The 16,978-nt window shown below is 32.8% G+C and overlaps 1 protein-coding gene across 1 annotated transcript; it reads left to right on the forward strand.

Annotated features, from left to right (window-relative positions):
- The first annotated feature begins 361 nt into the window (after nt 1-361).
- Nucleotides 362-2,104, forward strand: DCTN6-p27 (dynactin subunit 6). The gene is made up of 5 exons (XM_029320949.2): nt 362-493; nt 812-982; nt 1,084-1,211; nt 1,389-1,531; nt 1,613-2,104. Exons 1-5 carry the CDS (start codon nt 444-446, stop codon nt 1,712-1,714), a joined length of 594 nt encoding a protein of 197 aa, XP_029176782.2. The 5' UTR covers nt 362-443; the 3' UTR covers nt 1,715-2,104.
- The last annotated feature ends 14,874 nt before the right edge of the window (nt 2,105-16,978 follow it).

The raw sequence follows: 16,978 nt of genomic DNA on the forward strand, positions 1-16,978 counted from the left end.
AAGAATTATATTTAACAATAATAAATTGTTTTAGCAATAATAATAATTTCGATATATATGTATATATGTTTAATTCACTTGTTTTGTTAAAAAATAAATTTTTATTTTATAAGTAAAATATAAAAAATAATGTTAATATTACGAAATGATATAAATATCTCAATTTTACGTTCACAACAATTTTATTATATTTATTGATACTTTAGTTGATTTTATTGTTTGTATAGAATTTTTCAGAATATATATTTAATTTTTCACAATTCTTTGAACACAATATTTCTTTCAATAATGTTAATATTTGTAGAAATTTTTAAATTTTTAAATTTTGAATTTGCGATACTATCGATTTGCGATAATTTCGATGTATCGATGTATCGATATCAAGCGTTACACACTTCACGTCTCCAGTACAAGCACAGAACTGTTGTTGAAGCAGTCATCAAATGGACGGGAAAACAACTTCTAATAGTTCTTCGACCTATCGCCGCGCCAAGTAAGTTTAATCATTTTTTAATATTACGCTGATATTTAACTTATAAATCTTAGTACTCAATGAAAGTGTTATTATTTTATGTTACAACGTCAAATTGTATTTTGAGGTTAGTTTGATACTTCTCACCTAATTACATGTATTTTATAATAAATTATTATACATTCGATATTTTTATAAATATATATTATACTGAAGTGCTGAATATAAATGGAAAGAATAAATAAACAATTAGAAAAGAGAGTATTATAAATTAACATTTTATCAATGAAATTTGTATACGTACACATTGTATATATTTACAATTATATATTTTTACAGCTTAAAAATTGCACCTGGTGCAGTAGTGTGTGATGAAAGTATTTTGAAAGGAGACATTACCATTGGTGCAAAATCTATAATCCATCCTAGAGCATGTATTCTAGCGGAGGCTGGTCCCATTATAATAGGAGAAGGCAATATAATTGAAGAAATGGCAACTATAGCCAACAGGTAAGTTTAATATATTCGTATTATTTACAGAACATGCAATTTTATTTTACTAATTACTATATATTATAATAATATATACTAAAATATTATATATTTTGCAGATCACCTCCTGATGCTCCGGAATCTGTAACAGTACCAGTGCAAATAATAGGAAACTACAATGTCTTTGAAACTGATTGCACATGTGAATCATCTAAAGTTGGAGATAACAATATTTTGGAAGCAAAAGGTATATATAAATATGATTGTGAGATTAGATTACACAAGAATTAAGATTAATTACAATTAATTTTATGTCAAAAAGTCACGATTTAAGAGAATAATTCAATAAAATTTATAAAAATATAAATTTTTATACACACGTTTTGCAAATAACTTTTGTTGAAAAAAACTTTTTGTCCCACAGCGCACGTTGGCCGAGAAATCGAATTAACCAATGGATGTGTAATTGGAGCTGCATGCTCTTTGACTGAACGAGAAATTGTACCCGAAAATATGATAGTATATGGAAGTCAATGTCAACGTAGGGAAATGAATGACAAACCATATGTGAGTATTGTAATATTATTATTTTTATTGTATTATTTTATAATATAAAATTTAATTTTTTTATTCTATTGTATTAATTAGCCTCAGATTGGACAGTTGGATTTTTTGCTAAAAGTGCTCCCGAACTATCATCACTTTCGCAAATCGAATTTGAAGCCGAAGTCTGGGACTAATAATATGTAATTAATCAATTTTTTATATATAATATATATATTTAATATAATATAAAATGAGAGAATAACTTTCGCATTAATCGTATTATATTTATCATACTTTATGTTTGTGATTATTCAAAGGGAATGAGAGAAAGAAACGAATTATATGTATATATTTATTTATAAATGTTACGTATGTTAATCTTTTTGTAATAAATTATATTTACAATAATTATGTTTATTATTAGAAATATAAATCTAGATATTTTAGAAAATTGTGTAGAAGATTGAGTATGTATATATTATAGTACACGCTTTTTTATATATGTATATTATATAATATATAATGTATATATATATATAACAAAAATGATTGTATATTAATGCTAATAATAAAAATTTCTAATTTATTTTTACATTTAAAGTGGAAACAAAATGGAAATAATAAATCACCAAAATATTCCTCCGAATTCAATTTCTTCATTGAAAATGGTAATATTCAATTTTGTGAAAATTCTCTACATCAGCATTTATTTTATTACAATTCAATTTTTGCTTTATTTGAAATATTTAAAGTCCAACATAATAATGTATTGACATAGCTCAAAATATTTCAATCATGAACTCTCTCTTTCTCTTTTTATTTTCTTAATTTAAAATCGAGAGAAAAAGTTAATTGAATGAACATTTTTTATTATCCCGATATTGTGCAATATTAATACAACTAAGAAATTAACAAACATTATTATCAGTAATAATTAAATATTTCATATTTGTCGCTCGACTAATCTTGTTGAGCTTCCGTAAAAAATTAATTGATCCACAAAAAAATGAAAAGAACCCTCGCCTCTTTTTCACAACGAGCGGAAATACGAATAGAAATATTAGCCACTCCGTCTCTTAACCAACTCTCCGGGGAATTTAACGGCGTAATGCTAAACGCTACATCTATGAATATGAATTAGCATCTCGTCGAGGGTGTTGGTTGCGAACCATTTACCGCTTCCGTCAGCTTAGTGAAACGCGCCAGTGATTATCAAACTCTCCCTTATATTTGATTTTATACTTATAAAAAAATAGCATTTTGCATTGGAATTCAACAATCTATATAAAAGATAAAAGAATATATAATAATAATATCTTTATCAAGCAATTTGCTTATGATATATATTTTTGGACAAACTTTATATACTTTTCTAGATTTCAAAACTAATTTAAAAGGCAAGAAAAATCTTGAGAGCTATATAAATGTTTACTTAATACGAAAGTTTATTCAAGATAAAAGTTTCATCTTTTCAATGTTAATAGCTGAAATTCTCCAGAAATAACAGTTATATATTAATTTTATTAACCGCAATCTGGCTAGACACCGACTTAAGTATCTCTACAAAGCAATGTAGTCACAAGCGCGCCTTTACTTTAATGATCGGCCGCAGCAACCCCCCGTGACGTAACTCTTGTCGCGAAAGTGGTGACTCGAGAGAGCTGTCATATTTTGACGTCCGCAGCGGGCGTCGGAGAAAAGAGAGAAAGGGTGCGAGAAAGAGACGTAGGGAAAATGAGAGAAGAAAAAGATTATTTTCCGAGGGGGTTGAATCCGCAACCGCGGACAATCGTGAGGAAGAAGCTAACGAGGAGAGAGAGCTCCGAATGCTTTTCTAACAAATTTACGTAATCTCCTCTCGACGGCGTCACTCGCTTCGTTCACGAGATTATCTCTCTCTCTCCTTACGGTTGATTTATTTAATAATTTGCAAGAAGAAATGCAATCGTATCGCGTGATATAAATAAAGATATAATTTTTGAAATCTCTTAAAAGAGATATATATAGTTTTCCTTAAAAGAAATATTTTTACTTCACGGGATTTTTTAAGCAAAACAATGTCGTGTTAGAATTTACTTTATTCATAGTGTATCAGCAAGTACTCCTTTTCATCACTAATCTAATTTCACTTAGTTAGTGTAATATATTTAATAAAGACAATATATATTAAATTAACTAACAGAATTTATAGTAAAGAAAATGAAGAAAAAAATTATATAATTACACACTCTTTAATTCGAAATCAAAGAGACAAAACAATCATCCCTTATCCACACAATTACGCCAAAGCTAACTATGTATGCAAATGAGAATTAAATATAAATTATACGAGAAGGCAAATATGTACATGTGAAGTAATCGCGTAAAAGTGATCACACATCGCAAACTCGGAGGCAAACCGTGTATATTATTTAACTGAGAGATTCAATTCAAGGGGTCGAGGTTTGAGCATCGAATTAGGCGTTTGCCGTCAAAAGTCGCTTGAGCGATTGTCATGATCGCGAGCGAACGATAATAATCGACGGACAGCCCTAGGGGTGTGTTTTGATTTTAACCGCTACGGTCGTCAACTATCACGCGCACACACATGCACACTTACGGAGTATCTGCGCAACTAAACTAGGAGAGAGACAGATAGAGGGAGGCTTTATTTGGTGGGTACATGGAAAGGAAAGAGAACACGAAATCAACCCCCTCTCACCCCCTGACCTCCCCGACGTTCCAGTCTCGCAAATTGACGTCCGCAGACATGAACCCCGCTCGTCCAATGCCAAACGAGAGTGACGAGCGTTGCGAATCCACGACTCGCTTAACATTTCCATTGTGAGCGCCGTCCCCGGGGTTCGAGAGGCGGAAAGAACGGGGAGATGTGTTGGAAGAGAGAATCTGGCGTCGCGCGCGCGCCAAAGCCTCGATGCTACGTCGAGGATTATAATAATTGCGAATTAATATTACTAATCGGCCGACAAAGTTGACCGATCGACATTATCGCGTTGGCCGGAAATCTTATAATCATCGCGGAATTTTCACGCGCAATCGATTCGAACAAATTTCTGGTATAAATAAGTAAATTAATTTGTAAATATAATTGATAGATTTTTAGTTTTTTCAAAAATTATTTTTATTTACTTATTTAGCGATTTATTAAAAATTAATTTATGAATATTAATACTAATTTCGGAACGTATCTTCGTTTATATTTATCATCGAGTAATTTCAATAATATACAATATTTTAAAAAATACAAATTTATGATAATAAAAAAGTTTCATTTATCACGGTTAAATAAACCAAGACACAAACGCGATCCATTTCAATCAGTTTGTAATCTGTACAAGGGAGGCGGAGAAAGGGAAGATGAAATAAGAGATGTGTAACAGAGAAATATGCAATCTGCATCGGCGCCGACCAGATTTTTCTGCCAAATCATACGCGAAAAATTCATAAAGGCCCACCGGAATTAAGAACGTAAAAATTGTATTTCCATATTTTTATTAAAAAAAAATAATTTTAACTGTAAAATAAAAATACATTACGTCGAAGTATCAATACATGAGACATAATATACTTAACGATGTCAAATATTCCAACGTAATTTCAATAAATGAACAATTCTGGTTTCGATTTCGCGAAAAATGAAGATATATTACAAATGACTAGAAACTTTTCCCCAATTTTTTGAATATTTCCTACATAGAAGGGGCGCAATTTTTCGCACCCTTTTCGCTGCGCCTATGACACTCTCGATACAATGATGAACGATTGGATCGCGACAATGAATAATACTCGACGGGCGACGGTTAAACGCAGGAGCGGATCGGATCGGGTCCGCCTACGAGAAGGTGGAGGAGGCCCAGAACGCGCGGGCAAACCACCCGTAAAATCCAAAAGGGAGCCGCCGACGCGGAGATGGGAAAGCGGGGGGCCGCCCGGGTGACTCTGTGACGCGATTATGCTAACGAAGTTGTTCCATTGTAGCGCTGTTTACAGCGACGCGCGCATTAAGGCTACGGAACAATGGGACGGCCGCGATGGAGAATCCTCGGAAATCGGGACGCGCCAGGACGAGAGAGTTATCTCGCTAACGAACGACTCGACTTCATCTCGATCGTCATCTTGAGTTAGAGGAGATAAATAATTGTTGTCCTTATTAAGGACGACACTGCGCTGAGAAGACAAATTAATTTTAAAAAAACCAGTGCCAAAACAATTCTTTGTTATCCCCTATATCAATAAAATTTCAGAAATGATTGTCTCTTCGGTAAAAAAATACGGAACTCATAACAGGATACAGATGTATCAATAATTTCGATAAAATTATTAAGACGCAAGAAGATAAAAATGAACACCCATGTACGTCAAATGTAGTCTATAAGATCAATTGTGAAGATTGCAACGCTTCATCTCGATCGTCATCTTGAGTTAGAGGAGATAAATAATTGTTGTCCTTATTAAGGACGACACTGCGCTGAGAAGACAAATTAATTTTAAAAAAACCAGTGCCAAAACAATTCTTTGTTATCCCCTATATCAATAAAATTTCAGAAATGATTGTCTCTTCGGTAAAAAATACGGAACTCATAACAGGATACAGATGTATCAATAACTTCGATAAAATTATTAAGACGCAAGAAGATAAAAATGAACACCCATGTACATCAAATGTGGTCTATAAGATCAATTGTGAAGATTGCAACGCTTCATCTCGATCGTCATCTTGAGTTAGAGGAGATAAATAATTGTTGTCCTTATTAAGGACGACACTGCGCTGAGAAGACAAATTAATTTTAAAAAAACCAGTGCCAAAACAATTCTTTGTTATCCCCTATATCAATAAAATTTCAGAAATGATTGTCTCTTCGGTAAAAAAATACGGAACTCATAACAGGATACAGATGTATCAATAATTTCGATAAAATTATTAAGACGCAAGAAAATAAAAATGAACACCCATGTACGTCAAATGTAGTCTATAAGATCAATTGTGAAGATTGCAACGCTTTATCTCGATCGTCATCTTGAGTTAGAGGAGATAAATAATTGTTGTCCTTATTAAGGACGACACTGCGCTGAGAAGACAAATTAATTTTAAAAAAACCAGTGCCAAAACAATTCTTTGTTATCCCCTATATCAATAAAATTTCAGAAATGATTGTCTCTTCGGTAAAAAATACGGAACTTATAACAGGATACAGATGTATCAATAATTTCGATAAAATTATTAAGACGCAAGAAGATAAAAATGAACACCCATGTACGTCAAATGTAGTCTATAAGATCAATTGTGAAGATTGCAACGCTTCATCTCGATCGTTATCTTGAGTTAGAGGAGATAAATAATTGTTGTCCTTATTAAGGACGACACTGCGCTGAGAAGACAAATTAATTTAAAAAAAACCAGTGCCAAAACAATTCTTTGTTATCCCATATATCAATAAAATTTCAGAAATGATTGTCTCTTCGGTAAAAAATACGGAACTCATAACAGGATACAGATGTATCAATAACTTCGATTGAGATAAATAATTGTTGTCCTTATTAAGGACGACACTGCGCTGAGAAGACAAATTAATTTTAAAAAAACCAGTGCCAAAACAATTCTTTGTTATCCCCTATATCAATAAAATTTCAGAAATGATTGTCTCTTCGGTAAAAAAATACGGAACTCATAACAGGATACAGATGTATCAATAATTTCGATAAAATTATTAAGACGCAAAAGGATAAAAATGAACACCCATGTATGTCAAATGTAGTCTATAAGATCAATTGTAAAGATTGCAACGCTTCTTATTTGGGCCAAACGAAAGAGACAATTGCAGACAAGAATGAAAGAACACGTTAACAACATAAAGTTAGATTCGACAAGATATTCGGTAATCTCTGATCACATATCAAATGAACATCATTTTTTTTATTGGGACAACGTTAAAATTTTAGACAGTGAAACTAATTATCATAAAAGACTCATTTCCGAGATGTTACACATTAAGGAACAAAAAAATGGGTTAAATCTAAATAGAGATACCGAGTTGCTTAGCGAATCTTATTTCGATATATTGGAAAAAACTAGCAACACATGTAATAATAATAAAAAAAACACACAAGAGAAACAGATCGTTAAAATCCTAAACACACATAATTACAAAATGAGTACATTTGGAAATGAGATGTCATGTTACGTTGGTACGGTCTAGTTGGGAAGCGACAAACATTACAAGTAAGCGCACAAATCACGTAAGACCAATTTTTATATTTTGACACATTATTAATTTATTATATCTCACTACTCATAATGCGTTATGACAACAATAATTTCTCGCATACTAACGATGAAATCTATGGGATCGGCCAAACATCTCGATAGAGCAATCAATCCGTAAGAAATATACTGACGTTTTGTAATTTGACTTAACACGACATGCACTAATTCGGCGATAAAAGTGTGACTTACAATCATTTATGATCATCTACTTTTAATTTCTATACTGAAGAAGACCGCGTGCGAAACGTTTGTACTGTATTATCTTATATAGAATAAATACTTAGTTTATATCATCTAATAATTTTGTTTTAATCAATAGACGAGCGAATACACGTTTTTAATATTTTTAATTTTATATTCTTTTTACGATTATTTTAATTTATTCACAGAGGAAGGAGAAGAGAGATTAAAGAATTTAACAGGAAAGAACAGATATATTGCGCATTCAGAAGAATTTGGAAACTGTTTCCATACAGCACAACAAGATTGCAGCAGCATTGTGGCAACATTTCATTGCAATATTACAACATTGCATAAACATTTCGAAATGTTGCAACAACGGTAAAATATCCGCTTTCAGAAATATTGTTCTATAACATTGCAGCAATAATGCAATAAAATATATATGTAATATTACTATCGGATTATTGGAAATGTACCAAATACATGATCGGACTGAATGTTCCGTACCTAATAATTTTTGCGTGAATTTTATTTTCATAATATTTCTGAAATGTTGCTCCAACGTTGTTTAAACTATATTGCAAATTCATGCCTATATAATATTTCTGCAATATTGCTATGCAATGTACAATATTGCAATGTTTTTGCAATATTGCTGTAAACTTGTGTGCAGTATGGGATTAATTATAAAGTGCAATAAGATATTAATGTTTTTCCTATTGAATCAATGTGCAACGAATGTGTGCGTTCCTGCACGAATTCGCGAGATAAGCGAGTTTTAACAGCATCAAAATTCTCGGCGGGATTCGCAGATAGAGGTCCAGGAAATCGTCGAAATTCTGCGTGGTGTGAGAAGGGGCCCCCGACTTCACCGCGTCTGGTTTACCCCCTACCGAGGCGCCACTTGACTCGTATTTAACTTTCAAATATATTTTATGCCTTTTGCATTTCAATACTCTCGTGTATTCTCCGCGAAATCCGTCGTTTCACCTCTCCTCTTCCACCCTTTTCGCTTAGATTCGGTTGCGTACACATTTACGCGCATTATACGTACATATTATTGTGAACATATAAGCTATATATGGAAATATCAAAGCAGTAAAATATTATCAGTGTAAACAGTGTATATCACTTATTAATTATTTAAATTTAATGATAGAAAAAATATAAAGGTTCTTTGTTGAGTTCGAAGATAGCAAAGATTTTAATTCCATTAAATCACATTTAATTATTGACAACTATTTTACACCTATAATTAAAAATAGTTTACATTTATTTAATCCCAAATAGCATAATATTATTAACCAAAGAATACAATTTTCTGTTTTTCAATTTAACAAGAAATCAATTAATTTATTATACGTATATAAATTTCATTATGTATATAAATTTTCTAAAAAATCATTAAGATTATACACATATATTTTAATTTTAAATAATTAAATCTTCGATAGTTTTGATAAAAATTAATGAGAAATAAATGTATTTAAATAAATTGCGTTGGGAGAGATATAATACGACATATATGTACAACACACATTTCTATGGGAGAGATAAAGATTGTTAGAGATACAAAAATAGCAAAAGAATTGTTGTAAATGGATTAAAAAGATTTTCCGGGAAATGGAGAGAAAGATAGTCACTAGAACATTGTCGTCGCGACAACACGACGTACGAGTAATTCATACTCGAACGAACCCGGCATTTATGTATCCATCGAAGCGCGACGACATTTCGACGGGATTATTTGTAGGATCTGGCCACATCTTCGACATTTCCAACGGGTCCTTTGTGCTCGAATGCTTGGCATCAAGCGAGGGTGTAGGGAGTGATAATTTTAGGATTTCCTGATTTATATACAAATTGTGATTAACACTGATTTATGTAAGCAATCCAAATAATTTCTAATTGTATGTATGGCAAAATAATTTCAAAATATAATTATTTCAAGGATAGTGATTTTTTTAAATTTAGAGACAGTTTACGAAAATAATTTTTTTTTAATTTTTAGTGTTTTCTAAAATATTCACAATTAATTTATTATATATTTGTATTATATAAAATATATATAAATATTCAAAACATTATAATAATAGATTGTACATTGTAAATTTTAATATAATTAAATCTTTGAGACAATTAAGTAACTTTGATAAAAATTAATTGAGAATAAATTTATTTAAAATGGAGCATGTTGAGGAAGATATATAATATGATAATATGATAAATTAATATTCCTCACTTGCAACTATATTTAAAAATAAAATTTTATTTATATATTGAATTCAGAATCAAACACTAATAGCAGTTACAAAATATTATCAAGATTTAAGAATGTAAAGACTTCCTTTCTGAAATAAGATACTTATGCCATTCATAATTAAAAAGTAAATTAAAAAAAATTGAACTGTTTGATTGAGGAACTGAAATTTTCCGACTTCCGTTTTAAGCCTCCGTTCACTAAATAGAATTTTAAATACGGAAGTGTCACGGATCAGTGTCATCCACTTACACCCTCGCTTATTCGAAGACATAGGCACTGAGTGGGCGGATAACGATATTTTTCTTCTCGAAGGACACGAAGGGAATGTCGACGGAATTGGTGTGTGTGTGGGGCTGTCGGTACACTTCAAAGGGCAGCGCGCATTCGGATGCACCGAGCAGACCGAGACTGGACTGCTTCAAGGATAGACTTCTTACCAGATAATCTCCCCCTCTTTTTCTTACTTATCTTGTAGTTACCTTCATGTACAGGATGCTTCACGAGAGTTATGTCTAAAAAAAGTTACAGACATAATCATATATTTTTTTTATATAATTATAAAAGCTTTCTCTGTCCCTATAATATTTTTATCTATATTTAATATTTTTTTTAAATATTAACAAAATATTTTATACACATTCATACATGTGTTTGTAGGTTTATCACAGATAAACAAAAAGAAAATAAAAGACCATGTTAAAAAATTATTCTATCCCTATATAAATTTCAAAGAATTTTCTGGAAAATATATATTTGTATGTTTATATACTTATTATGTGGTTTTTTAAAAATAGATGTCTGGCTCATTTTTTGTGAAACATCTTATACGCACACGCATTGATGAAGGATACAGACAACGCTTACGTACACGCATATGTGGTAACACTTACAATGAAGTGCGGGGACGGAGACGTGTAGATGGCATTCTTCTAATTTGCCGGCGGTACTTTGTCGGCTAATCAATCGGCTGCCTGATTACCATGCTTTGCAGACAGTAACCACCGTAAAAGAAAGAAAGTGGGAAATATAAGGGAAAGAAAGAGAGAAAGAGAGAGAAAGAACTCATCTTGACTATCTTACATGCATCCGAATATAACTGAGTACATGTGCGTGTAGGCTCTTTGTATTTTTAAATGATATTTTTTGTATCGTAAGTGTAATGCAAAGTTAGATTCAAAAATTCATAAATTCACATATCTGATTTATATTAACTAAACAACGCAAGCGCGCGCTATTATAATAATTTTTGACAGTTATCAGCTGATTTCTGTCAAAAAAAAATATTAATCGCAGATGAAGCATTATAACATATTACTTACATATTAATAATATTATTTTTAAATTTAATTAGCAAATTAACACTTTATTAATTTTTTTGTACAAAAATCAGCCGATTAAAACGTTAATTTACTAATTAAATTTTAAAATAATAATATGTGATAAAAATTAAAATAATGTACTTTAAATGACATGTATGTTATAATACTTTAAACTCAATTAATATTTTTGACAGTTATCAGCTGATAACTGTCATTAATATTTTAAAATTTAATTAGCAAATTAATGCTTTAATTAATTCATTTCTTCAAAAAATATTAATAAAGCATTAATTTGCTAATTAAATGTTAAAATAATAATGTATTATACAAATTAAAAAATAGTAATGTTGTAAATATTATATTATAATACTTTATTCTCGATTAATATTTTTTGACAGAAATCAGTTGAAAACTGTCAAAAATAATAAATTGAGTTTAAAGTATTAGATTTCGCTAGATGATAAAATGAATTCATAGATTTCTCTATTTCGAAAAGACAAAAACTTGAGCTATCTCCGAAAAAGCTTCTCGATAAAGTACACATTTTTTAAATATATAAAACTTTAATTTTTTATTTTACTTCTTGTTTGACGAGCGAGTGAAACAAACTGTGACTTCGTAGAAAATAAGCGGTAAAATTAGCGCAGACAAGAACAATAACTGATGAAAAATGAAACTTGAAAGCAACTTTTGCAAATACAGTTTAAGACGATATCGTTTCCTCAGCATTTCATGCGTGTTGCCACCGTTTCGGACGTGTTAATCATCTTATTCCTCTAATATGAAAAAAACGACCAGCGCCAAAGAACGACGTCTTTAAATCACCGTAGGCGGTCTCGTGGTTGCAACGCTAAACGGCGTATGCCTAAATCAAGTTAATCGTACGGGGTGCGACTAAACGGGGTGCTATATTGAGACGTGCAAGAAGCACGAGCATCCTCGACGTGAAATGGGACGCGCTTGCGATTACGCGTGAAATGAATGCGGCGATGCATGCTATGCATCGTGCATGCGTACGTATATATATATATATGCACATAAACATCCGCGGATGCTGCGAAGCGATGCTTCATCCTTCGCTTTTGCTTCAAGTCCATAGTTATTATCGGATTATTAGAAGCAGACTATCAAAATAGATACGAAGTAATTTCGGTTTCAACACGCGCGAATCGCGTGAAATAGACGACGGTTCGCTAATTTGCGCGTGACTCGGCAAGCCTCTCCTCATCTCTTGCTCGGTGGATGCAGCAGTTAATCCATTATGAGAGGGAGGGGATGCTGCCGAGGCAGCTTCTCGGTTTTCGCGACGCCCACTAATTTGCTAACCATCGATTTTGACCAGCACGCACATTCGCGCGCACCGCCAATCGCGAACCTGGCCCTTCTCTTTCTCTCTCTCTCTCTCGTTTCGCGTCGCTATGTTTAGAAACGCACGCGCGGAATACTCTATAGTGCTTAATAGTCGGCTAACCCTCCCCTATAGCGAGTGATGGATTAGCGGTAGAGCCGGTCATTCACAAGAACCTACTGCGATTTTCAGAGAAACGCGAACTATGTCCGCGTGACGCAGTTGGCACTTAAAATAATATAATTACGAAACTTATCTGAAAAAAATTAAAAATAACATTTTATACAAAGTATCTTATTTTAAGATAATTTACTGAAGTGAATAATGAAATAAAGGATCGGTAAGATTAAAAATAATAAGTATTAAATTTGCTCAGTCTATTTTAATATCATTGCCCATGAAATTGTCTTTAATTACAAACATATTTGACATTTATGAGAAGCTAAGAATTTTTATCTTTCTCAATTTTATATTTCAATTTTTTATAAAAAAAATTATATAATAAATAATTATATCCGATCTCAAACGAAGTGAGACCTGACAGAGATTTAACTCTACACCGCAGCTGATCAAAATTGTGCGATTAAATATATTATTTAATAACACTGCAATTTCGAAACGACAAAAAAAGCGCCAGAAAATACAAGGAAGAGCACGAAGACGAATTCTGGCTGCAAGAAGACAGAAGTCAAAAGCGGAAGATGCCGTGCTAGGACAAATTGGTCGTCGGATGCGATTGGTGGCGGCAGAAAAGCGCAGCAAAAAGCGAGAAGAGAGAAACGCGCGCGCACATCGCCCTCATCCTCTCTTGCTTCTCCTCGGGTAACTAACGGCAGGCAATTAAAACTCGACCGGCCGCGAGCGTTTAAGCGTCGACATTTCCGTTCACACGTGCGTAACGAGTCGAGCGGGACGCGCACCGACGCCTCCGCCGCGCAAAAAGACGTGGACCGACGACGCCCGCAGCGTCGCTTCGCTCCGCTGTCCGCGAAGCGAACAGCGAGACGAGATTTAAGGCCGTCTGAGCATTCACGGTCGGAGCTCTCTCCTGTGTTCTATGTTCTGCGCGAACAGCAGCCGCGCACATGGCGACTCGTACAACTTGGGGTTGAACGTTTCTCTTTATTCGTGATGTATGACGGTCGCGCACAATGTAGCTAAAGAATTTTCAGCTTTATCGCTAACGAATATGACGGAAATTGCGCCGGCTCAGATTTAATGCAAATCTGAATCTGGCGAAGTTACAGAAACCTATTACGTAGAAATCCCTTTTTAGAGAGAGAGAGAGAGAGAGAGAGAGAGATCTGTCAAAATTAAATTATTACGTTTTCATTTGAAGCCTTTGAGAAAGACAGATTTATGATTGCGCGATATATGTGACATTTAATTTTCCTTCATATGTAATTTTAAAAATGAATCCTCAACTCCCAGAATTTAGCGCGATTTATATATAAGGGTTTTTTATGTAAGAGCAAAATATTTATTTCATTAATATTGCTTCTCATTAAAAAATTGAAAAAAAATATAAAATTTTCTTTGTTGTATTCTGCAGCGCCGACCTGGCGCGTGCCTTACATATTCTACTGCGCGACGTGGTCTGCCCCAATTTGTCAGTGACTACTTGCAGGGTGAAACGTCGTCTGGCCGATTGCCACTACTTGGTACACAGATGAAATTTATAGTCGTTTCTTTTTCTCCAAATACGATGTACCAGATAAAAGTATGTTTGTAAAAACAATTTACATCTTTTGTTCTCCACTATTACAATTAATGTAATACAATGTAATATACAATTTCGATAAGTGCCGGTCTTAGAATTCTAACGAAATTTCAGCACATTTATGCGATGACATTTATCTATTTTGTATTGAGATTAATTCTTGAAAGAAGAGTTTACAAATTTTCTATTTCGAGTGATGACTTTGTTCTTAACTTGACAGTGGAGGTCGACTACCAGAGCGAACCACGTTTAAACACCTTTCATCGCTGGCGTAATGCCTTTATCTCTCTTCCTGCGCCTCTGTGTCCCTTCTCTAATTTTACAAGGCGTTAAGTGCCACTTTGTCGTGCTTTGTGCTCGATTCTTTAGCTTCGTCGATACTCATTTCCGCCTTTCTGTCGCGCAAATGAGTGCAAACGTTTGCCATAAACCTCTCTGACGACAGCTCGTAAAACTACATCCGTTATGTTCGAATTCGTGAAAGAGTATTAATAATCGTAAAATATTACATTATTAAGAAATATCAGTCGAATATAGAATATAGAAATATAATCTCTTAAGATAGAACCCTAATACATAATTTATTAGGGGAGATAACATATTATTTAATTATACTATATTACATGAGTTTAACTATGTGCTTATATATATATAGATCAGAACATTACAAACATTTTTATATAGAAATACTTTAAATGAATATTTCCAATTCTTTTAGAATTTATAACAGATTAATATTAAAAATAAATGCAACAAATTAATAAAAAGAATAAATATATACATATGACTAAAGATGAGCTAGAATAAATATAATCGAGGAGAGGGGATGATATTAAATATAATATTTGGGAGTAAATATTAGAAAAATATTTTCTGTTAAAATATATATATTTCCAAAAAACATTAAGTGTGATTGGAAATATAAATATAAACTATTGACAAAAATAAAGAATATGTATATTAGGTAACTTTAGAATCCAATTACAGTGACGGCATGCTAACGAGTATCGAAATAGTATCGTCGCTATAGTGATCCATCGATTAGCCGGCTCGGAGCCACCAACGATGCGTGGGCGTAATCCATCCTAAAATTCGACGTGTACGCAGATACGCGTGAAGTAACAAGTATAATGTTTCTAATGACGTTGCGGCATAATTTAGTAATTATATTCTCCCAAATTTATATTACAGCATAATATACTCCTCTCATAATAAAATAATCAAAGAAAGCGCTTAATAATTACTCAACATTATAATAACAATATTAACATATTTAATTAAGAGATGTATTAATGCCAAAACAGCGAGCTAAATGAAATCATTTGTTATCCGTTAAGTTTTGTTTCCCTTTTAATATAAAAACACAATTTATTGTGCTAGAATAATTAGGAGAAAATTTGATACATGAAAATTAAGTAAAAATATTTAACATGTATTAAAATACATAGTATATGAAAATATTTAAAAGGAATTAGAAAGGCATAACAATTAGGAGATAACGTAATAGTGACTCCAAATAATGTTCCACAAATAGGTGAGCCATGTCAATTTTCTTGTGAACGGATGGAGTAAGAGGCCAATTTTGATAAGTGTGCTCGTTAGGAAATATCCTTTGGGGGTGGTACCGAGGATAATTTAATGGGGAACATGTTGAGGATATAAAATAGACCATGGAAGAAAGCTCGTTAACGTCGATTCATGTCTACAAGAAAATGTAATTAGACAATTACCTGTCAAAATGTTTTCGAGCCTTGTCATTCATAAATCATCCCTTGTGATTTCAGTACGTGAGAATTGTTAAATTTTAGAATTCAAATGCCAATAGTATGCGATTAATATTATATATTATATAAAATTATATAAAATCAGACACTTTTTCAACCCCCTCCCCCCCCCCTCTCTCTATCAAGCATCGGCAAAAAAATTTGTTAATGCTGGAGAAAAAAATAATTTTATTAAAATATTAAACAGCGTGTAGTGTAGTATATGAATAATGCGCATTTTTGAACAGTGATAAACTTACCTTCGGAAAGCGAGCGTCAAAAATTGAGAGAACAATTTTGGAGATTTTTTCGTTCTGAAAGATGCTCTCGAGAATTTTTTCTTTTCAATTATTATATCCAGAAGTCATGTTCAGTTAAGAAACATTAATTACGCCGTCACAGCGGTCGCGTGACATTTAAAAATGGATCCTATACCACGACTGTCCTGAACTGTCCACCGTTTCCAATCTCGAAGCATCCGAATGCAAACATCTCGGATCAAAAACCTGGCACCAAGATGGTGGGTCAGCCAACGATAGGCGCGGCCGGACGACTGTTGGTTCTCATGCAACCAATCAGGGTCGAATGAAGGTCGGTACGGCGCAGC

Source organism: Nylanderia fulva, unplaced genomic scaffold, assembly GCF_048542155.1.
Source record: "Nylanderia fulva isolate GAGA-0341 unplaced genomic scaffold, ASM4854215v1 Scaffold4, whole genome shotgun sequence".
Classification (NCBI taxonomy): Eukaryota; Metazoa; Arthropoda; class Insecta; order Hymenoptera; family Formicidae; genus Nylanderia; species Nylanderia fulva.